Source organism: Mobula birostris, chromosome 10 (assembly GCF_030028105.1).
Source record: "Mobula birostris isolate sMobBir1 chromosome 10, sMobBir1.hap1, whole genome shotgun sequence".
Taxonomy (NCBI): Eukaryota; Metazoa; Chordata; class Chondrichthyes; order Myliobatiformes; family Myliobatidae; genus Mobula; species Mobula birostris.
The window spans coordinates 20,833,483-20,853,910 of NC_092379.1; the positions used below are offsets into that span (position 1 = coordinate 20,833,483).

The 20,428-nt window shown below is 40.4% G+C and overlaps 1 gene segment (V, D, J or C); it reads left to right on the forward strand.

The window, feature by feature from the left end:
* The first annotated feature begins 3,371 nt into the window (after positions 1-3,371).
* The window catches only part of LOC140203543 (immunoglobulin heavy constant gamma 4-like), a 33,075-nt gene continuing 16,018 nt past the window's right edge, over positions 3,372-20,428 (forward strand). The window contains 4 exon segments of the C gene segment in view: positions 3,372-3,639; positions 12,694-12,996; positions 13,080-13,403; positions 16,625-16,767. Coding sequence covers positions 3,372-3,639; positions 12,694-12,996; positions 13,080-13,403; positions 16,625-16,767 — 1,038 coding nt within the window.

Here is a 20,428-nt window from a genome sequence, read left to right on the forward strand (position 1 = left end):
TATCTGTGGTGTCTGAACCTTTCCTGCATCGGGTGTCCCACTGATCAGCTGCCAACTAATGGTCTGAGAAATTGGAACTTACGGCCATCTGACAAATAGTTGAGAGTTGAAACCACTGAGCAAACATCATATCGGTGTCAAAGATGTCGGATCACTGTTTGAGGGCTCCTTGTCCCCACTAACATTGCTGCTCCTCATCTGGTGTCTGTGTCTCACTAACTAAATGAAACATATAATTGTTGGGAACTATTCTGTTGCAATGGTGCAGTTAAGCACCTGTCTGTCAGGGCAGATAGTTTGCATTAGTCCTGGAGGGGAACTAATATCCTAATGGGAAGGTTTGCTTGTGCTGCATGGTGGGGGTGGCGGGGGATGCCAGTTAAACTAGAGTTGCAGGGGAGGGGAACCAGAGTGTCAGAACAGATCGTGGAGAGGTTGTGGAAACAGATGTGAAGACATTAGACAAAGTCAGGAATCAAAAAGTTGAGCATAGTGTGAGTAATGTTCTGAGCTGCATATATTTTGAAGCAAGTATTATTGTCGGAAAGGCAGATGAACTCAGGGCAGAGATCAACACATGGAATTATGATATGGTGACCATTAGTGAGACTTGGTTGCAGGAGAGGCAGGACTGGCAGCTCAATATTCTGGGGTTTTGTTGTTTTAGACACAACAGAGCGGGAGGGATTGAAGGGGAAGGTGTGGCGTTACACATCAGTGAAAGTGTCACAGCAGTGTTGAGTCAAGAGAGGCAGGAGAACTCCTCTTGTGAGGCTTTACGGGTGGAAGTGAGGAATGAGAAAGCTATGGCCATGTTAATGGGGTTATATTATGGACCACCCTGCAGGATTTAGAGGTACAAATTGTCGGGAGATCACAGACTATTGCAAGAAACATAAGGTTGCAATAGTAGGTGATTTCAACTTTCCACAAATTGACTTGGACACCCATACTATAAAAGGAATGGAGTTTGTCTAATGTATTCAGAAAGTTTCCTTAATCAGTTCATAGAAATCTCAACAGAGTGTGTGGAATACTTGATTTCTTATTCAGGAATGAGACAGGGCAGGCGACAGAAGATTGTGTACAGGAACACTTTGCATCTACTGATCATAATGCCATTAGTTTCAAAATAAATACGGAAACATTTCAGTCTGGTTCCAAGGTTCAGATTCTAAATTGGAGAGAGGCCAATTTTGATGGTATCAAAAAGAATCTGGTAAGCGTGAATTGGGACAAGCTGCTTTCTGGCAAAGGTAATTGGTAATTGGGAAGCCTTCAAAAGTGAAATTTTGAGAGCACATTGCTTGTATGTGCCTGTCAGGTTCAATGGCAAGGATGACAGGTTTAGGGAACCTTGGTCTTTATGAGATATTGAGGCCCTGGTTAAGAAGTAAAAGGAAGTGTACAGCAGGTATAGGCAGGTAGGGACAAATGAGGTACTTATGGAGTTTAAGAAATGCAAGTAAACACCTAAGAAAGAAATAAGAATGGCTCAAAGAATGGTCAAGGTTGCCCAAGCAGTCAAAGTGAAGGAGAATCCCAAGGGACTCTACAGATATGTTGAGAGCTCAGGGACTGCAAGGGAGAAAATTGGTTCTCTAGAAGATCAGATTGGAACCCTATGTGTGGTGCCAAAAGGGATGGGGAGATCATCAATGGAGTTTTTGTATCTGTACTTATTTGAGAGATGGACAGAGTCTGTAGAAATGTGGCAAAGCAGAACTGAGAACATGAACCCTTTACAGATTACAGAGGAGGAGGTGTTTACTGTCTTCAAGCAAATTAAGGATTGTGGGGGGGGGGGAGGTGCTATCAGAGATATTTAAAACATCCTTAGCATCAGGCGGGGTACTGGAGAACAGTAGGATAGCTGATGTTCCATAGTTTAAAAAAGGCTGTAAAAATAAACCAGGAAATTATAGGCCAGTGAGATTGACATCTGTAGTGGGAAGGCTATTGGAAGGTATTCTAAGGGACCGGATATATGTGGATTTGGATAGACATGGACTGATGAAGGATAGTCAGCATGACTTTGTGTGTGTAGGGCACGTCTAACCAATCTGATGGAGGTTATTGAGGCAGTTATGAGGAAGGTTGATGAAGGCAAGGCAGTGGTTGTTATCTACATGAACCTTAGCAAGGCATTTGGCAAGGCCCCAAATGGGAGGGTGGTCAGGAAGTTTCAGTCCCATGGCATTTAAGATGAGGCAGCAAGTTGGATTGGACATTGGCTTTGTGGGAGAAGCCAGAGGCTGGTAGTAGATGGTTGCCTCTCTAACTCAAGGCCTGTGACGAGTGGAGTTTTGCAGGAATTGCTGCAGGGTCCATTGTCATCTGTATCAATGATCTGGATGGTAACATGGTTAACTGGATCACCAAATTTGCAATTGACACCAAAATTGTGGCTGTTGTGGACCGCAAGAAAGACTATCAGAACTTGTAGTGGGATCTGGACCAGTTGGTAAAATAGTCTGAAAAATGCCTGATGGAATCTAATTTAACAATCTAACAAGTGCAAGGTGTTGCACTTTGGTAGGACCAGCTGAGGTAGGTCCTATAATGTGAACAATAGGACACTGAGGAGTGTAGTAGAACAAAGGGATCTAGGAATACAGGTCCATAATTAATTGAAAATGGAGGCACAGTTAGATAGGATCACTAGGAAATGTTTGGCACATTGGCCTTCATAAATCAAAGTACTGAGTACAGGGGATGGGACGTTGTGTTAAAGTTGTATAAGACATTCTTGAGGCCTAATTAGAATTCAATTGAATTGACTTTATTACTTACATCCTTCATATACATGAGGAGTAAAAATCTTTACCTGCTCAGCTTTGGTCTCTTACCTGCAGGAAAGATGTAATTAAGCTTGAAAGAGTACAGAGAAAGTTTAAAAGGATGCTACCAGGAATGGAAAAACTGAGTTATAAGGAAAGATTACATAGGTTAAGACTTTATTCCTTGGAACGTAGAAGATTGAGGAGAGATTTGATGGTGGTATACAAAATTATCAGGGGTATAGATAGGGTAAATGCAAGCAGGCTTTTTCCACTGAGGTTGGGTGGGACTACAACTAGAGATCATGGGTAAAGGGTGAAAGGTGAAATGTTTAAGGGAAACCTGAGGGGAAACTTCTTCACTCAGAGATTTGTGAGAGTGTGAAATGAGCCAGCAGAGCAAGTGGTGCTTGCAAGCTCAATTTCAATGTTTAAGAGAAGTTTGGGGGGGGACGTCATGTGATGACGTGGGATTGACACGTGTAAATCCAGCTCTCCCGTAAGAAATCAGCAAAGTACTGTTTAAACAAAGCAAAGTTCATAAATACTTTCTGAAAACTACTTATAAACTTCTCAAGACTATTTTACGATATGCCTCATAAACTGCAAAAGAAGAAGCCTGTTGTTGTGAAGTCGCTGCGAGATGGGAAGGAAAAAGTGCCTACTGCAGCAATGGAACCTCGGTCTCAGGTTGGATCTCCTTTGGAGGAGACATATTTTATCTCTGGCATAGAAGAACCGGGAGCAATGGAGGCGGTAGCGGTCTCTGGGAAGAAGATGCCGGAATTGCGCATGAGCAAAGAAGTAGGCATGCGCAAATCGATACAACTTAAACTACAAGAACCGACGGCCACTGCAAGTGAAAGTGATTCAGAGTCAGAATTGGATTCTGCAGAGAACACAGATGAAGAAGAGGAGGAAGAACTGGAAGAGACTAAAAGTAAAGGATATGATGGAGACATAAAAGAGGCCTTATTGCAAGTAATGATTGAATTAAAAGGATTAAAAATAGAGTTTAGAGGGATGAAGATGAGGTATGATAAAGCTATGAAAAGACAGGAGAAAATGGATAAGAAACTTCAAAAGTTGGAAAGAACAATGGAGCATATTAACGATAGAGTGGAAAAAACAGAAAATGATATGCTTGTCTGGAAAATGGAAAGAAATTGACTGTTGGAAAAAGTGGACGTGCTGAAAATTTTAGTAGACGAAATAATATCGAGATTGTTGGTCTTAAGGAAGGTATCGAGGGAGACAATCCAATAGAATTTTTTCAAAGATGGATCCCGGAAACTTTGCAAATGAAAGAGGGAGAGCAATCAGAGCTCTAAGACCAAAACCACAAGATGACCAATTTCCATGATCAATTTTAATAAAATGTTTAAGATTTCAAGACAAAGAAAGGATTCTACAGGCAGCTGCTCAAGCTGCTAAGAATAGAAAAGGGCCAATGATGACAGAAGGGAACAACATTTTTTTCTACCCTGACATACCTTTGAAGAGAAGGAAGAAATTTAATCCAGTGAAACAAGTCCTATGGGATCACGGTTATCAATTTATATTGCGTTACCTGCAAGTTTGAAGATTTTTTTGGCTAACAGAGAAAAAAGATATTTTGACAATTACCGGAAAGTGGAAGAGTTTGTGCCAGATTCTTTGAAGATACAAGAACAAACCCAGGGGATTGAGATGGATTAAAGATGAAGATTGGGTCAAGGAATAGACTTGCTGGATTTTTAAAGGTGGAAGAATATATAAATATATTATTAATTATATGACAGAGGGGAAGAAAGGTTAAAGTTTGAGAAATATTAGTTGGGAATAGTGACATTAATTTTTCTATATATATACAATTTTTTTGTTACGGGGGAACTGGAAGAAATACTGACCAATCACCACGGAATTCATGTGTGCAAGCATGGCAATAGCCAGGACCCGCAAAATGGAGGGGGGTAGTGTTATGTTTATTTTCATTCATAACATTAGTAGGGGGGTAGTTTGTTATTTTTCCTTTTGTATTATATCTATCTTTTATTTCTTTCTTTTTGCCTGGATGATTGGGAGGGAAACACATAGCAACATGGTGAAGTTTAAAGAGATTCCCCAAGGAAATATGAGAGTTGAGATGTTAAGTAATGTTTTAGACTGGAGTAACTTTGTTAAGAATAATGACTAATTTACTGAATTTTCTTGAGTTTTAATGTTAATGGGCTTAATGGACTGGTGAAAAGAAAAAGCATCTTAACACATATTAAAAAAATGAAGGTAGATTTAGCCTTCTTGCAGGAAACACATTTAACAGAAACAAAATATCAGCAATTAAAGAGCGATTGGGTGGGTAGTGTTGTTGCAGCTTCATTTAATTCAAAAGCGAGGGCAGTAGCAATTTTGATCAATAAAACATTACCAATTAAAATACAAAATGTAATAACTGATTCTGTGGGGAGATATGTGATTATAGACTGTCAACCTTTTTCTGAATTATGGATTCTCATGAATATTTATATGAAAATGATGCAAAATTCATACAAGAAGTTTTTTTGAATTTGGCTGATGCACATGAAAAAATATTAATAGGAGGAGATTTTAATTTTTGCCTAGACACAGTCTTAGATAGATCAACTAAGGCTGTTACAAAATCGAAGGTAGTAATACTAATTTTATCATTGATGAAAGATTTAAATTTGATTGATATATGGAGAAGAATCAATCCCAAAGAAAGAGACTATTCTTTCTATTCTAATAGACACAAAACTTACTCAAGGATAGATTTTTTCCTATAATCAATGAATATTCAACACAGAGTGAAAAAATATGGAATATAAAGCAAGAATATTGTCAGATCACTCTCCTTTATTAATGACAATAATAATGACTGATAAGGAAGAAGTGACTTATAGATGGAGATTTAATCAACATTATTAAAACATCAAGATTTTTGTGATTTTATGAAAAAATAGATCTAATTTTTTTGGATACAAACTCTCATTCAGTGGATGATAAATTTATGCTATGAGATGTGATGAAAGCATATTTGAGGGGACAGATAATAAGTTATACATCTAAAATTAAGAAAGAATATATGGCAGAACTAGATCAATTAGAAAAAGAGATTACAAAATTAGAAAAAGAATTTCAAAGACATATGACAGAAGAAAAACGAAGACAAATTGTCAATAAGAAGTTACAATATAATACGCTTCAGACATATAGAATGGAAAAAGCAATCATGAGAACTAAGCAAAGGTATTATGAGTTAGGTGAGAGAGCACACAAAATTTTTGCTTGGCAGTTGAAAACAGAACAGGCTTCCAAAACGATAAATGCAATTAGAATAAGTGGAAATAAATTTACTTATAAACCTTTAGAAATTAATGAAACCTTCAAAAGTTTCTATTCTGTGATATCAATCGGAATCACAAAATGATGTTAATGAGATAGAAAGTTTTTTATCACATGTAACTCTTCCAAAATTGAATTTGGAAGAACAGAAGGGATTAGATATGCCTTTTACATTAAAAGAGGTTGAAGAAGCTTTAGGATCACTTCAAAGTAATAAATCTCCAGGAGAGGATGGTTTTCCACCTGAATTTTATAAAAAGTTTAAAAATTTATTATTTCCTTCTTTTATGGAGTTAATACGTCAAGCAGAAAAAATACATAAACTCCCAGAATCTTTCTCAACAGCGATTGTAATAGTATTGCCAAACAAAGATAGATATCCTTTAAAACCAGCATCATATCGGCCTATTTCTTTGTTGCTCATTAATAGCAAAAAATTTATCGAACAGATTATCTAAATATTTACCAAAATTAATACATATGGATCAAACAGGATTTATTAAAAATAGACAATTGGCAGATAATGTAACTCGGCTATTCAGTATAATTCATTTGGCACAAAAAACGGAGGAGATGAGTATAGTAGTAGCCTTGGATGCAGAAAAAGCATTTGATAGATTGGAATGGGATTTTTTATTTAAAGTATTACAAAAAAATATGGGTTAGGAACACCTTTTATAAACTGGATTAAAACTTTAAATACTAACCCTAATGCTAAAGTTGTGACAAATAGTCAAATTTCAACACCATTCCAGTTAAAAAGGTCAACTAGACAAGGTTGTCCATTATCACCTGCTTTATTTGTATTGGCGATAGAACCATTAGCAGAACTAATTAGAATTGATTCAGATATTAAGGGTTTTAGAGTTAATCAGGAGGAATATAAAATTAATCTATTTGCTGATGATGTTTTGATTTACTTAACAAACCCACAGCATTTGTTACGTAAATTATCTTCTAGATTGGATGAATATAGGAAAGTATCAGGTTATACAATAAATTAGGATAAGAGTAAAATTTTACTTCTTACTAAAGGAGACTATAGCCAATGTCGATTAGCAACCCAATTTAGATGGCCAGTAAATGGTATAAGATATTTAGGTATAAGACTTGATAATGATGTAAAGAATTTATATAAATTTAATTATTTACCACTATTGAAAAAAGTTCAAGAAGATCTTGACAAATGGATGATACTACCAATGACATTAGTGGGTAGAGCTAATGCTGTAAAAATGAATATATTTCCTATATTAGAGTATCTATTTCAAACACTACCAATACAATTGCCACAGAAATTTTTTCAAGAGTTAAATAAATGTGTGAGAAAATTTCTTTGGAAAGGTAAGATGTCAAGAACATCATTGGAAAAATTGACATGGAAATTTGAGTTAGGAGTGTTACAACTTCCAAACTTTAAGAATTATTATAAAGCAAATCAACTTACATTTATTGTATCTTTCTTTGATGAACAAAAGCCGGCATGGATTAGAATAGAATTAGATAAGATAGGAGAAAATACACCCCAAGATTTTATATATAAATGGGAATCTAAATGGATACAGGAAAAGAAAGAATCTCCTATATTAAAACATTTGATTGATCTATGGAATAAGATAAACGTTGATAATGAAATAAAGAAATCTTTATTAGCAAGGAGACCTTTGATGCAAAACAGACTTATTCCTTTTACAATGGATGATCAACTTTTATATAATTGGTACCAAAAAGGGATTAGATCTATCGGAGACTGTTATGAACGAGGTATATTGATGTCATTTGAACAACTAAAGACTAAATATAAAATATCAAATAACACTTTCTTTTGTTACCTTCAATTAAGGGCTTACTTAAAAGACAAACTGAGTCAAACAATGTTTTTGCCAAAACCCAATGAAACTGAAATTTTAATTCAAAATGGAAAAATTAAAAAAAATATTTCTTGTATGTATAATTTGATTCAAAAACAGACAATTAAACAAAGAATCCACAAGTCAAAACAAAAATGGGAAACGGATCTGAATATTAATATTGATGAAACAAATTGGTCAAGACTGTGTTTTGACAGTATGACAAATACAATAAACATTCGACTTAGATTAGTACAATATAATTTTTTACACCAATTATATATTACACTGCAAAAAATAAATAGATTAAATTCAAACTTATCTCATCAATGTTTTCGGTGTAATCAAGAAATTGGTCCTTTCTTACATTCTACTTGGTCTTGTTCCAAAATTCAACCTTTTTGGATAAATTTAAGAGCTTTATTGGAACAAATTACTGGAACTCAACTTCCACATAACCCTATGTTATTTCTATTAGGTGATATTGAAGGGATAAAACTGAAACTTAAACTGAATAAATATCAGAAAGAATTTATAAAAATTGCATTGGCAGTAGCCAAGAAGGCTATAGCAGTTACTTGGAAATTGGATTCATATTTAAGTATGAATCATTGGAATAATGAAATTTCTAGTTGTATTCCACTCAAAAAAATTACTTATAATTTAAGAGATAAATATGATACATTTTTGAATATTTGGTGCCCTTATTTACAAAAGATAGGATGGCATATTTAGTTGCTCCGATGATAAAGATGTTGGTCCCTTGGGGAAAGTAATAAATAAATATGCTAAATTTATTTTGAATACCATGGAGCATGTGGAAACCTTCCAATATCCAGGCAGTTTTTCTTTCTTTTTCTTTTTTCTATTTTTTTCAGGTAGGGGTATATATCGGGGGGAAGGGTTAAGGGGAGGGGGGAGGGTAGATATTAACATTCTATGTAATCACTTCGAAAACTCAATGAAAATTATATTAAAAAAAAGAGAATTTTGGATGTTTACATGGTTGGGAGGGTTATGGAAGGCGATGGTCTGGGTGCAAGTCAATGGGACTTGGCAGTTTAAATGGCTTGGCACAGACCAGATGGGCCAAAGGGCCTGTATTTGTGCTGTACTTTTCTGTGACTCAGTGACTGTCAGCCAATGACCAAGACCAGACAGTCTGTGTCTGCATATCTTGCAGCTGAGAACAATCCAGATCTCTGGACAAACATATCAGATGTAAAAGGGGCATGAGAGGGTAGATGTTGAGAGAATTTCACATGTCACAGAGCAACGAACAAGGGGACAGAGTTACAAAGTAAGGGGCAGGACTTACGAAACTGCAGTGCAGAGAAATTTCTTCCCTCAGTGGGAATGAATTCCCAGAAATCTCAGGCTAGAGGATGGAATCTGGTGGTCTGCACTTCCTCCTGTTTTCCTCTTGTGAGTTCAGTGGAGACAGAGACAGAGAGGATTAGAAGGAGAGACAAAGGATGAGATCAGAACTATGCAAATAGAGAAATATGTGTGTTGGACCCAGGATTGATCTTCAAAGATTTTGACACCCAGGAACTTGAAACTGCTCAACCTTTCAATGAAGATGCTTCAATGAAGACTGATATGTATTCCCATGACTTCCCGTTGCTGAAGTCTACAATCAATTGCTTCATCTTACTGATGTTGAAAGTAAGGTTGTTGTTGTGACACCATTTACCCAGCTGATCTATCCTGCTCTTGTGTGCCTCCTCATCACCCAGAAATTCTGCCCACAATAGTTCATCAGCAAGTTTATAAATACCACTTCAGCTGTACCTAACCACACAGTTGTGGCTGCAGAGAGAGTAGAGCAGTGGGTTATGCACACATCCTTGACGTGCTCCAGTGTTGATTGTCAGTGAGGAGGAGATGCTCATTCTGATCCACACTGACTGTGGTTCCCGGTGAGGATGTCAAGGATCCAGTTGTGGAGGGAGGTCGAGAGGCCCAGGTTTTGGAGTTTGTTAATTAGAACTGAGGTTATGATTGTGTTGAACACTGAGCTGTAATCAGTAAACAACATCCGGACGTTCAGCAGGTATTGTTATTGTCCAGGTGATCCAAGGCCGAGTGGAGAGCCAGTCAGATTCCATCTGCTGTAGACCTATTGTGGCAACAGGCAAATTGCAGTGAGTCCAGGTCCTTGCTTAAGCAGGAGTTGATTCTGGCCGTGACCAACCTCTCAAAGCATTTCCTCACAGTAGATGTGGGTGCAACTGAGCGAGAGGCAGCTCACCCTGCTCTTCTTGGGCACTGGTATGATTCTCACTCTTTTGAAACAGATGGGAACCTCTGACTGCAGCAGTGAGATATTGAAGATGTTCCTGAACACTCCCACCAGTTGGTTGCACAGGTTTTCAATTCCGTACCAGGCACAGCATCAGGGCCTGATTCAGTGTGAGGATTCACCCTCTTGAAAGCTGCTCTGACGTTGGCATCCGAGACAGAGATGACAGGGTCACCAGACACTGCAGGGATTCACCCACATGTAGTTTCATTCTCCCTTTCAAAGTGTGCTTAAATGGCGTTGAGCTCATCTGGGAATGAAGCATCACTGCCATTTATGTTGTTTGGTTTCACCTTGTAGGAAGTAATGGCCTGAAAAGTCTGCCAGAGCTGAAGGGCATCTGATTCCCTCTCTAAGGTCAACTGGAATTGTTCAAAGGTTCATTTATTATCAAAGCCTGTATCCACATACAACTTGAAATCTGTGTTCTCCAGATAGCCACAAAAACAAGAATGAATATGAAAGTTATTCAGAGACAAACATCAAAACCACTCCTTCTTCCCCCCACCAACAAAAATGGCATACTGATCATCAATCCCCCACAATCCCTGCCCTCTTCCGTCACAAAACAGCATCCTGATCATCAATCCCTGACAATCCCTGCCTTCTCCTGTCACAAAACAGAACAGGAACATTGACCCAAAAAAAGCCTCCCTCACAAAAAACTAATAGAACACCCTCCCATCGCACAACAAAACAGAAAGAGAACGGGTGATAAAAAAACACAGAATATAAAACTATAAGTCTGAAAATATCCACAGTCCATAAACACAACAGTCCAATTCATAAACACAGAACCACAATACCATCTCCAATATCACCAACATTCATCGAAAGAGAGGAGAGGGACACCACATGAGGCAGAGAGGCCGACCTGCCTGTCACAGCGAGACACACAACAATAGGCTGCTCACAGAATCCATCTCCAGCAGTGATCAAAAGACAGGCATCGGCGCGGAAACTCTCGCTCACTTAATGGATGCTTGAAATGGCGAAATGGTGTCAAATATCTCCTCGTGCTCCCTCCTGAGAATTCATCACATCGAAGCTTTCTGAGTACATGCTCGGAATCTTCTCTGAGACAGCAAAGTGGTGGATCACTGAAACAATCTCCAATCTAAATTGCAGTCTCTAACTCTAACAGTCCCAGAAACATATTTAAGGAGAAAAACAGACGTAAAAGACCAAAAAAGGATATTTTCATGAGCTGTCTGGAAGACGTTGACTGAGGGGGAGCATTGCATTCAGGCACCGTCTTGAACAAGATGTGTTTATTTACTCTTAAAATAGCCTTCCGCAGGTCATACCTGGACTTCTTGTCTAATGCTGAATCACCAGCCTCGACTGCCACAGATCGAGGCCTCAGCAGACTACGAATCCCCTGGTCCATCGACACCTTTTGATTTGGGTATGTCGGGGATGTTCTCGAAGGCACACACTCATCCGCACAGATCTTGATGAAGTCAGTGACAACTGTGGCATTTTCATTCAGATTTAAAGATAAGTCTCTGAATATTGACCAGTTCACCAACTCAAAGTCCTGTAAGTGCACTTCTGCCTTCCTTGACCATGTCTTCTTGGTCCTCACTACCAGCACTGTGGTCTTTAGTCTCTGCCTATATGCCGGGAGTTGAAGTACAGCCAGGTGATCGGCCTTACCAAAGTGTGGCCATGTGCTGGCACGGTAACCGTTGTTGATGATGGTATCACAGTGGTCAAGTGTTGGCTCCTCTGGTTCCACAGGAGATATGTTAGTGGTCATTGTTCAGAGACTTCCTCAAGATGTCCTGGTTCATATCTGGGTGTGCTATTTCGTGTTCAGTGATCATGGTGCTCAGCTCTTCCAGTGACTGTCTGAAACAAAGTGAGATCATTGACTGGGGCAGGCAAGTTACAGAGATGAAAAGAGAGATTTTTCATGAGGGATTCGAAAGTCAGTATCAGAATTTTCAATCTGGAGGAATCCCAGGATCAGTCTGTACAGAAATGAGGCAGCTCATTGATTCAGGTCAATGTCACAAATGGATCTACAGACTCTCACCTGCACCGAGACAAGAAAATTGCAGGAAATGCTGTCTTTGATCAGAAACAACATCTCTCATTGTAGTTCACAGCTGCGATAGCACATTTTATTGGCATTCCAGCAGCGAAATATCACGTAGCTGGGCAACTGTCCTGCAGTCCCTGTTGTGAGCCGACTGGGTCCCGAGGAAATAAGCTCCTTGAAGTTTGATTTTGTTTTCTCAGTCAAAGGTTGTAAGCAGAGATGAGCAACCCACTCTGTAAACAAACCTGATTTCATTCTGTTGTACAATTCTGTACAAATTGAGCTTCAGGATAAGTCTGAGCTGAAGTTGTCAAGCCAGCTGACAGCAGATATTGTCCAGTTTGTAAATTTTCTATTTCTCATCTACAGAGTTGTCTGTCTTTATCCAAAATCCCTCCATTGAAGAGATGTGGATCAACCAGACCGCTACTCTGGTGTGTATGATCGTGGGTGCTGATCTGAGCCAGGTTCAAATCCACTGGCAGGTGAACGAGAGGGAGAAAATCAAAGCAAATGTGACCCAAAAACTGAGAAAGGAAGAAACCCAAGACACAGTGATCAGCCAAATCCAGACCAGTGTGGAGGAGTGGACCAGTGGGGTGGAGTACACTTGCTCTGCCCAACAACCTTCTGCAACCTCACCAGTATCAGCACGGACAAAAAGTACCAAAGGTGGGCAAGAGGTCAGCGATTAAAATGGACAACGTTGGTCACCTCAGTAAAAATGTTTGACATTTCCATTGTTTGCCCATCAGTTCCACTGGAGACAAAAAGTCCCAAAGTCAGACTGCTTCCACCGCCAGAGGGAGAGACCAAGAATGGGAACACGGTCACCCTCGAGTGTGTTGCTTCTGGATTCTACCCGGAACAAATAACCGTCACCTGGGAGAAAGGGGACTCTCTGATCTCTTCCAAAACCAGTGTGAGACCAACTGCTCTGGAACAGGCAGGGACTTTCATTGCCAGCTACGTACTGACCGTGAGCACAGAGGAGTGGAAGGAAGGCTCAGTTTTCAGATGCACAGTGTCTCATCCCCCCTCCAACACCAGTGTCAGGCAGGATGTGAAAAACATTCAAGGTATGATTCTGAGATTCACTCCGCTGTTGACATCCTCTGCCACAGTCACAACCCAGGGACAAGCAAGGTCAATAGGTAACAGCAAGTCTGGCATTGTTGTAGTTGTGTGAGTGGATTAATAATGCAGAGGCAGAGAGTGGGAAAGAAGCAGAGTTCATCCGATGCTTTCAAAACTTAACTCTCTTCTAAACTACCAACACAAGGTCTGTCTGTCCATCAGTAAATACCCATCTGGGCCCCTCTGTTGCATCTCAAACAGATGTGCAAGAGTGCAGCACTCCCTCAGTACTAGTACCAGGATCATTGACCTACAGTCTGTTCCCAAGCCTCGGGACGATGGCTGGAACACACAACCAGAGGTGACTGTGTTGGATTCTAGCTTTAGATTACAAACTATTTCTCTGATGTTCTTTGGTGAAGGACACTGGCCTTTCTACCCTGTTTAGGGTGATGCTGAGGATGTTTTACGAGTCTGTGTTGGCCAGTGCTATCATGTTTGCTGTTGTGTGCTGGGGCAGCAGGCTGAGGGTTGCAGACACCAACAGAATCAACAAACACATTCATCAGGCCAGTGATATAGTGGGCATGCAACTGGACTCTCTCACGGTGGTGTCTGAAAAGAGGATGCTGTCTAAGTTGCATGCCATCTTGGTCAATGTCTCCCATCCACTACATAATGTACTGGGTGGGCACAGGAGTACATTCAGCCAGAGACTCATTCCACCGAGATGCAGCACAGAGCATCATAGGAAGTCATTCCTGCCTGAGGCCATCAAACTTTACAACTCCTCCGTTGGAGGGTCAGACACCCTGAGCCAATAGGCTGGTCCTGGACTTATTTCATAATTTACTGGCATAATTTACATATTACTATTTAACTATTTATGGTTCTATTACTATTTATTATTTATGGTGCAACTGTAACGAAAATCAATTTCCCCCGGGACCAATAAATTATGACTATGACTATGATATGACTATTACCCATATCCATTAGTCCCACACCAAACTCTTCACTGCTCTTTGATGGGCCTGCTGAAGCAGAGCAAGGAATTCCAGCCTCATCAGTGAGGGAATGATGAAATAATGACTGCATGGTCAATGTTTGCACACCAACATCTCGGAAACATGAAGCAAGTCTATCTGTCAGCAGAACTGGCGGAACTGAGTTCCATCAGAGCAGGCATTGTGGAATGTAACTGGACATCAGACAGTTGTTGAGTTCCAGTAAACCAGAGAGATGCACAGTACTCAGCCAGGCACAGAGCTAGTTCTGAAGCAATGGTACAGAGTACACTTATGATGCTCTCTCAATGTTATCCCTTTCTCTGTTCACAAGTGTTTTCTAACCCACTGAACACTTTCCACAATTTATCTTTCATTTCCAAAAGTAAAACACCTTCATATTTTCGAAAAAGGAAGTCCACTCCCAATAAGAACCCTCTGAAGTTACCCTTCCCCACCAGATGAGATGGAAAGAAGTTGGGTCACTGGGTTCTCTGCAGCAGAGATTCCCATGGACAGAGTGGTCAACAACTCCAATTGTCAACCTTCAATTGATGGTTGATCCTACAACAGTGTGGTTTACATCACAGAAACATGCAAGGTTATCTGCAAGTCCTTTCTTATTAGCTCAAAATGGAAATATATATTTCATGATTAAATATATCTAAATAAATTACCAACATTTCTGAGATCCTGCAGTTCTTGTTAAAACTTTCTTGTGTCAGGTCTGATCCTGTTGGAAACTTGTGTTGACGACTTGACAGGTTAAAAGTCAGCCTGTGTTTGTGTAATCAAAGTTCAATAACGAAGGTATGGAAAGCATTCGGCTCCCAGTGTTCCGTGCCGGTATGTTTTGGGATACAATTGTGTGACTTAAACCTGAGGGGCTGGAAGTGTTGCATGGCTGGTTCTGTCCTTCATGGTATAAGCAGATAGATAGACATTCAAATAGATATAGGTATACGTGTATTATAGTTTCCACTGTGCAAATGATAGAACATTCTGGATTGGTCTGCAGTTTCAAAGGTTAATTGACAGGGAAAGGTATTTCATCAACTTTGTGAAGACAATTGGTGAACTCATTCAGAAAGTGAAGAGTTACAGAAAGAAGGGACAATATGTAGACAGTGATGTCCTGTGACCTGCAGCAATGTGTTCAGTGCTGACACTATTCACTAGATTTATTCATGGTTTAGATATTGGGCAGAAACACACATGACCAATTTTTGCCACTCACACAAGGCTGGCAGATCTGTCAGCATCTGGAAGGCTTTAACTGCAGAGACAATAATTGATGAAATGAATAGGAGGGATTGCTAAGCGTACCTGCACTCCTCAGTGCATATTACAAGTTGGGATGATGTTTAATGAACGCTAAGCGAAGATCTGGTCAATAGGAGAGGAGGAGAAGAGGGTGGCGCGACGCAGCTTGCGCGACCACTCCGGTGAGTGATATCTGTAATCTGTCAAGTATGGTGCCGTGCACAATCCTGATTTGATGGAGACAGACGTGAGAGAACGGAGGAACATCTGGAGAAACTACTGAAATGCCTTTTTCACTGCCGCTGTTACCATGTGATCCAGAATCTCCGGAGGAGAAAGCCCCGAATCCTCGGCATTGCTTGTTGCTCAGCAGCGGGATGGGGTCGAAGTGCTTGGCTGAAATGGCGCTCGGTGTCGAAGGGCTGGTCAGAGCCTCAAAGTTTTCAGACGGACTCAGAGCTCAGAGTCAGCTGTGGTGCCTGGAGGTTTATGGCAGAGGGAGTCAATCAGAACTTTGAGACCTTTTTTTTACCATTCCCATGGTCTGCTCTTTATCAAATTATGGTATTGCTTTGCACTGATGTAACTATATGTTATAATTATGTGGTCTTGTCAGTGTCAGTCTTTGGTTTGTCTTGTTTTTTTTTGTGATATCCCTGGAGGAACATTGTATCATATCTTAATGTATGCATGCATTTCTAAATGACAATAAACGAGGACCGAGTGTCCTCATAATCTAATTTAATAATCTATTCTAATATATTTAGCGGACAGAACACAGTCGATTCAGAGAAACTAGTTCATTTATTTCTGCCCAGGGGCTTCCAAGTTACAAATGACATGCTGTGAGGAAACATGACTCAAGTTATCAAGTTTACTCAAGTTTATTGCCATGTTGATCTTCAAGAAACATCAACAAGAAACTAACTGTCTCACTTTCTCAATTCTTTCAGAAACCTGCACAGACTTGACAGGAGAGGAGGGGAAGGAAGAACAGGGACACGTGGATGGAGATGACAATGTGCTTACAGTTCCTGTCTTTGCCTTTCTGTTCATCATCAGTTTCCTCTACAGCACCTTCATCACCGTTGTCAAGGTAACTAATTGACTAACAGAGACATCCCATGAAACACAAACTTTCAGCTTCCTTATCTCACATTGCATTCTCTGACACTGCAATCCCAACGACAGCACAATCAACAGACAATGCAGTCTGAGGCCCTTCACAACCCTGGGAAAACAGGGAGAGTAGGTCAGAGTGTTTGAAGTGTGTATATTTTAATGCTGGGAGTATTATGGGTAAGGGTGACAAGACTATAAGACCAGAAAATATAGGAGCAGAAGTTGGCCATTTAGCCCATCAAGTCTGCTCTGCCATTCAATCATAGACTGATGCCATTCTTCCATTCATCCCCACTCCCCTGCCTTACCCCCATACCCTTTAATGTCCCAGATAATCAAGAACCTTTCCATCTCTGCCTTAAATACACCCAATAACTTGGCATCCACAGCCACTCATGACAACAAATTCCACAGATTTACCACCCTCTGGATAAAATAATTTCTCCGCAGCTCTGTTCTAAATGGATATCCTTCAATCCTGAAGTCATGTCCTCTTGTCCTAGACTCCCCTACCATGGGAAATAACTTTGCCATGTCTAATATGTTCAGGCCTTTTAACATTCAGAATGTTTCTCTGAGATCCCCCTCATTCTCCTGAACTCCAGGGAATATAGCCCAAGAGCTGCCAGATGTTCCTCGTATGGTAACCCTTTCATTCCTGGAATCTTTCTTGTGAATATTCTCTGAACCTTCTCCAATGTCAGTATATTGTTTCTAAAATAAGGAGCCAAAAACTGCACACAGTACTCCAAGTGTGGTTTACGAGTGCCTTACAGAACCTCACATCCCTGCTCTTATATTCTATACCTCTAGAAATTAATGCCAACTTTGCATTCACCTTCTTCTCCACTTCCCAACCACTGATGTCAGGCTAACAGGTCTATAGTTTCCTTTCTGCTGCCTCCCACCCTACTTAAATAGCGGAGTAACATTTGCAATTTTCCAGTCATCTGGTACAATGCCAGAATCTATCAATTCTTGAAAGATCATTGTTACTGCCTCTGCAGTCTCTCTAGCTACTTCCTTCAGAACCCAAGAGTATATTCCATCAGGTCCAGGAGACTTATCCAACCTCAAATCATTCAGCTTCCTGAGTACCTTCTCAGTCGTAATTTTCACTGCACCGACTTGTCCGATATACTGCAGATGTCTTTACTTTCTCCTGCTGTAATTTTTAATCCACATCCTGGCTGCTGTTTGGAGGCCTGTATACAACTGCCATTGAGGTCCTTTTACCCTTGCCATTCCTTAACTCAACCCGTAGAGACTCTACACCTTCTGATCCAATGTTATCTGTTTCTACTGACTCAGTATTATTTCTTATAAAGAGGGCAACACTATCCCTTCTGCCTACTAACCTATCTTTCCAATACACCATATATCCTTGGGCACTCAGCTCCCAATGTCAGCCATCCTTTAGCCAAGATGAAATTAGAGCACGGATCAGTTTGTGGAACTACAATCTTATAGCCATTACAGAAACTTGGTCAAGAGAGGGGAAGGAATGGGTGATTAATGTACCAGGTTCTTTAAGGAGAGTGAAACCACACTAATGGGATTGTACTACAGACCCCCTAATAGCCAACGGGACACTGAGGAATGAATATGTAATGAGGTTAAGGAAAAGTGTAAAAATAATATTGTTGTCATGGGGGATTTCAACCTCCCTAATATAAACCAGGGCTATCTTAGTGTAAGAGATTCCGATAGGGCTGAATTTGTTCAGTGCATCCAGGGAGATTTCCTAAATCAAGATGTGTATGATCCAATGAAAGGAGGGGGCCATTCTGTTCCTGGTGTTGTAGAATGAGCCTGGCCAAGTGACTGACCTTTCAGTGGGTGAACGGCAAGGGAACAATGACAACTCATTAACTTTCAGGACAGCTATTGACAAGGATTGGTATCCTTGTGGAACAATTTTAAATTGTCATAGGGCAATTTACAAGAGTATTCGGCAGGAGCTAAGTGTTAATTGGAAATACCTTTTCACTGGCAAGTCCACATCAGACATGTGGAGGGTATTTAAAGAGCAATTGCACAAAGTGCAGGAAAGGTATGTTCCTGTCAGAAGGAAGGATGGGGATGGGAAGGCAAAAGAACCTTGGATGTCCAGAGAGGTGATGAATTTAGTCAAGAAGAAAAAGACAAATTATGTAAAGCTTCAGAAAGTTGAATCAAACAAAGCACATGAGGGGTATAAAGAAACCAGAAAGGAACTGAAAGGAACGAAGAAAGCCAGGAGAGGCCATGAAAAGTTCTTGATAAGTTGGATTAAGGAGAACCCCAAGGCATTTTATACATACATCAAGACCAAGAGCATAACTCGGGAGAGGGTGGGACCACCTAATGATAAAGGGGAGAATATTTCCTTTGATGCAGAGAATGTGAGTGAGGTACCTTATGAGTACTTTGTTTCAGTATTTACAAAGGAAAAAGATGTGATGGACCAGGAGATCAGTGCTGAGTGTATAAGTAAATTAGGGCATTTAGAGGTAAAGGTGGAGGAATCGTTGAGCCTCCAAAAAAGGATTAAGATGGACAAGTCCTCAGGACAAATGTTACATAGAAACTTAAAAAACTTACAGCACAATACAGGCCCTGTGGTCCACAATGCTGTGTCGAACATGTACTTACTTTAGAAATTACCTAGGGTTACCTATAGCCCTCTATTTTTCTAGGCTCCATCTACCTGTTGAGGAGCCTCTTAAAAGACCCTATTGTATCCACCTTCACCACCATCACCGGCACCCCATTCCACACACTCACCACTCTCTGTGTAAAAACTTATCCCTGACATCTGCTCTGTACCTACTTCCATGGACCTTAATATTGTGCCCTCTCGTGTTAGCCAATTCAGTCCTGGGGAAAAGCCTCTGACTATCCACACAATCAATGCCTCTCATCATCTTGTACTCCTCTATCAGGTCACCTCTCATCTTTCGTCGCTCCAAGGAGAAAAGGCCAAGTTCACTCAGCCTATCCTCATATGGCATGCTCCCCAATCCAGGCAACATCCTTGCAAATCTTGTCTGCACCCTTTCTATAGTTTCCACATTCTTCCTGTAGTGAGGTGACCAGAACTGAGCACAGTACTCCGTGGAGTCTAACCAGGGTCCTATACAGCTGTAACATCACCTCTCGGCTCTTGAACTCAATCCCACAATGCACCATATGCCATCGTAACCACAGAGTCAACCTGCAGGGCAGCTTTGAGTGTCCTATGGACATGGACCCTAAGATCCCTCTGATCCTCCACACTGCCAAGAGTCAACCAAATTCTGCCATCATGTTAGACCTACCAAAATGATCCACCTCACACTTAACTGGCTCAATCGCCATCTGCTACTTCTCTGCCCAGATTTGCATCCTATTGGTCTCGCTGTATACTCTGACAGCCCTCCACACTATCCACAATACCTCCAACCTTTGTGTCATCGGCAAATTTACTAACCCATCCCTCCAATTCCCCATCCAAGATATTTATAAAAATCGCAAAGAGAAGGGGTCCCTGAACAGATCCCTGAGGCACACCACTGGTCACCAAACTCCATGCAGAATATGACCCGTCTACAACCACTGTTTGCCTTCTATGAGCAAGCCAATCTGGATCCGCAAAGCAGTGTCCCCTTGGATCC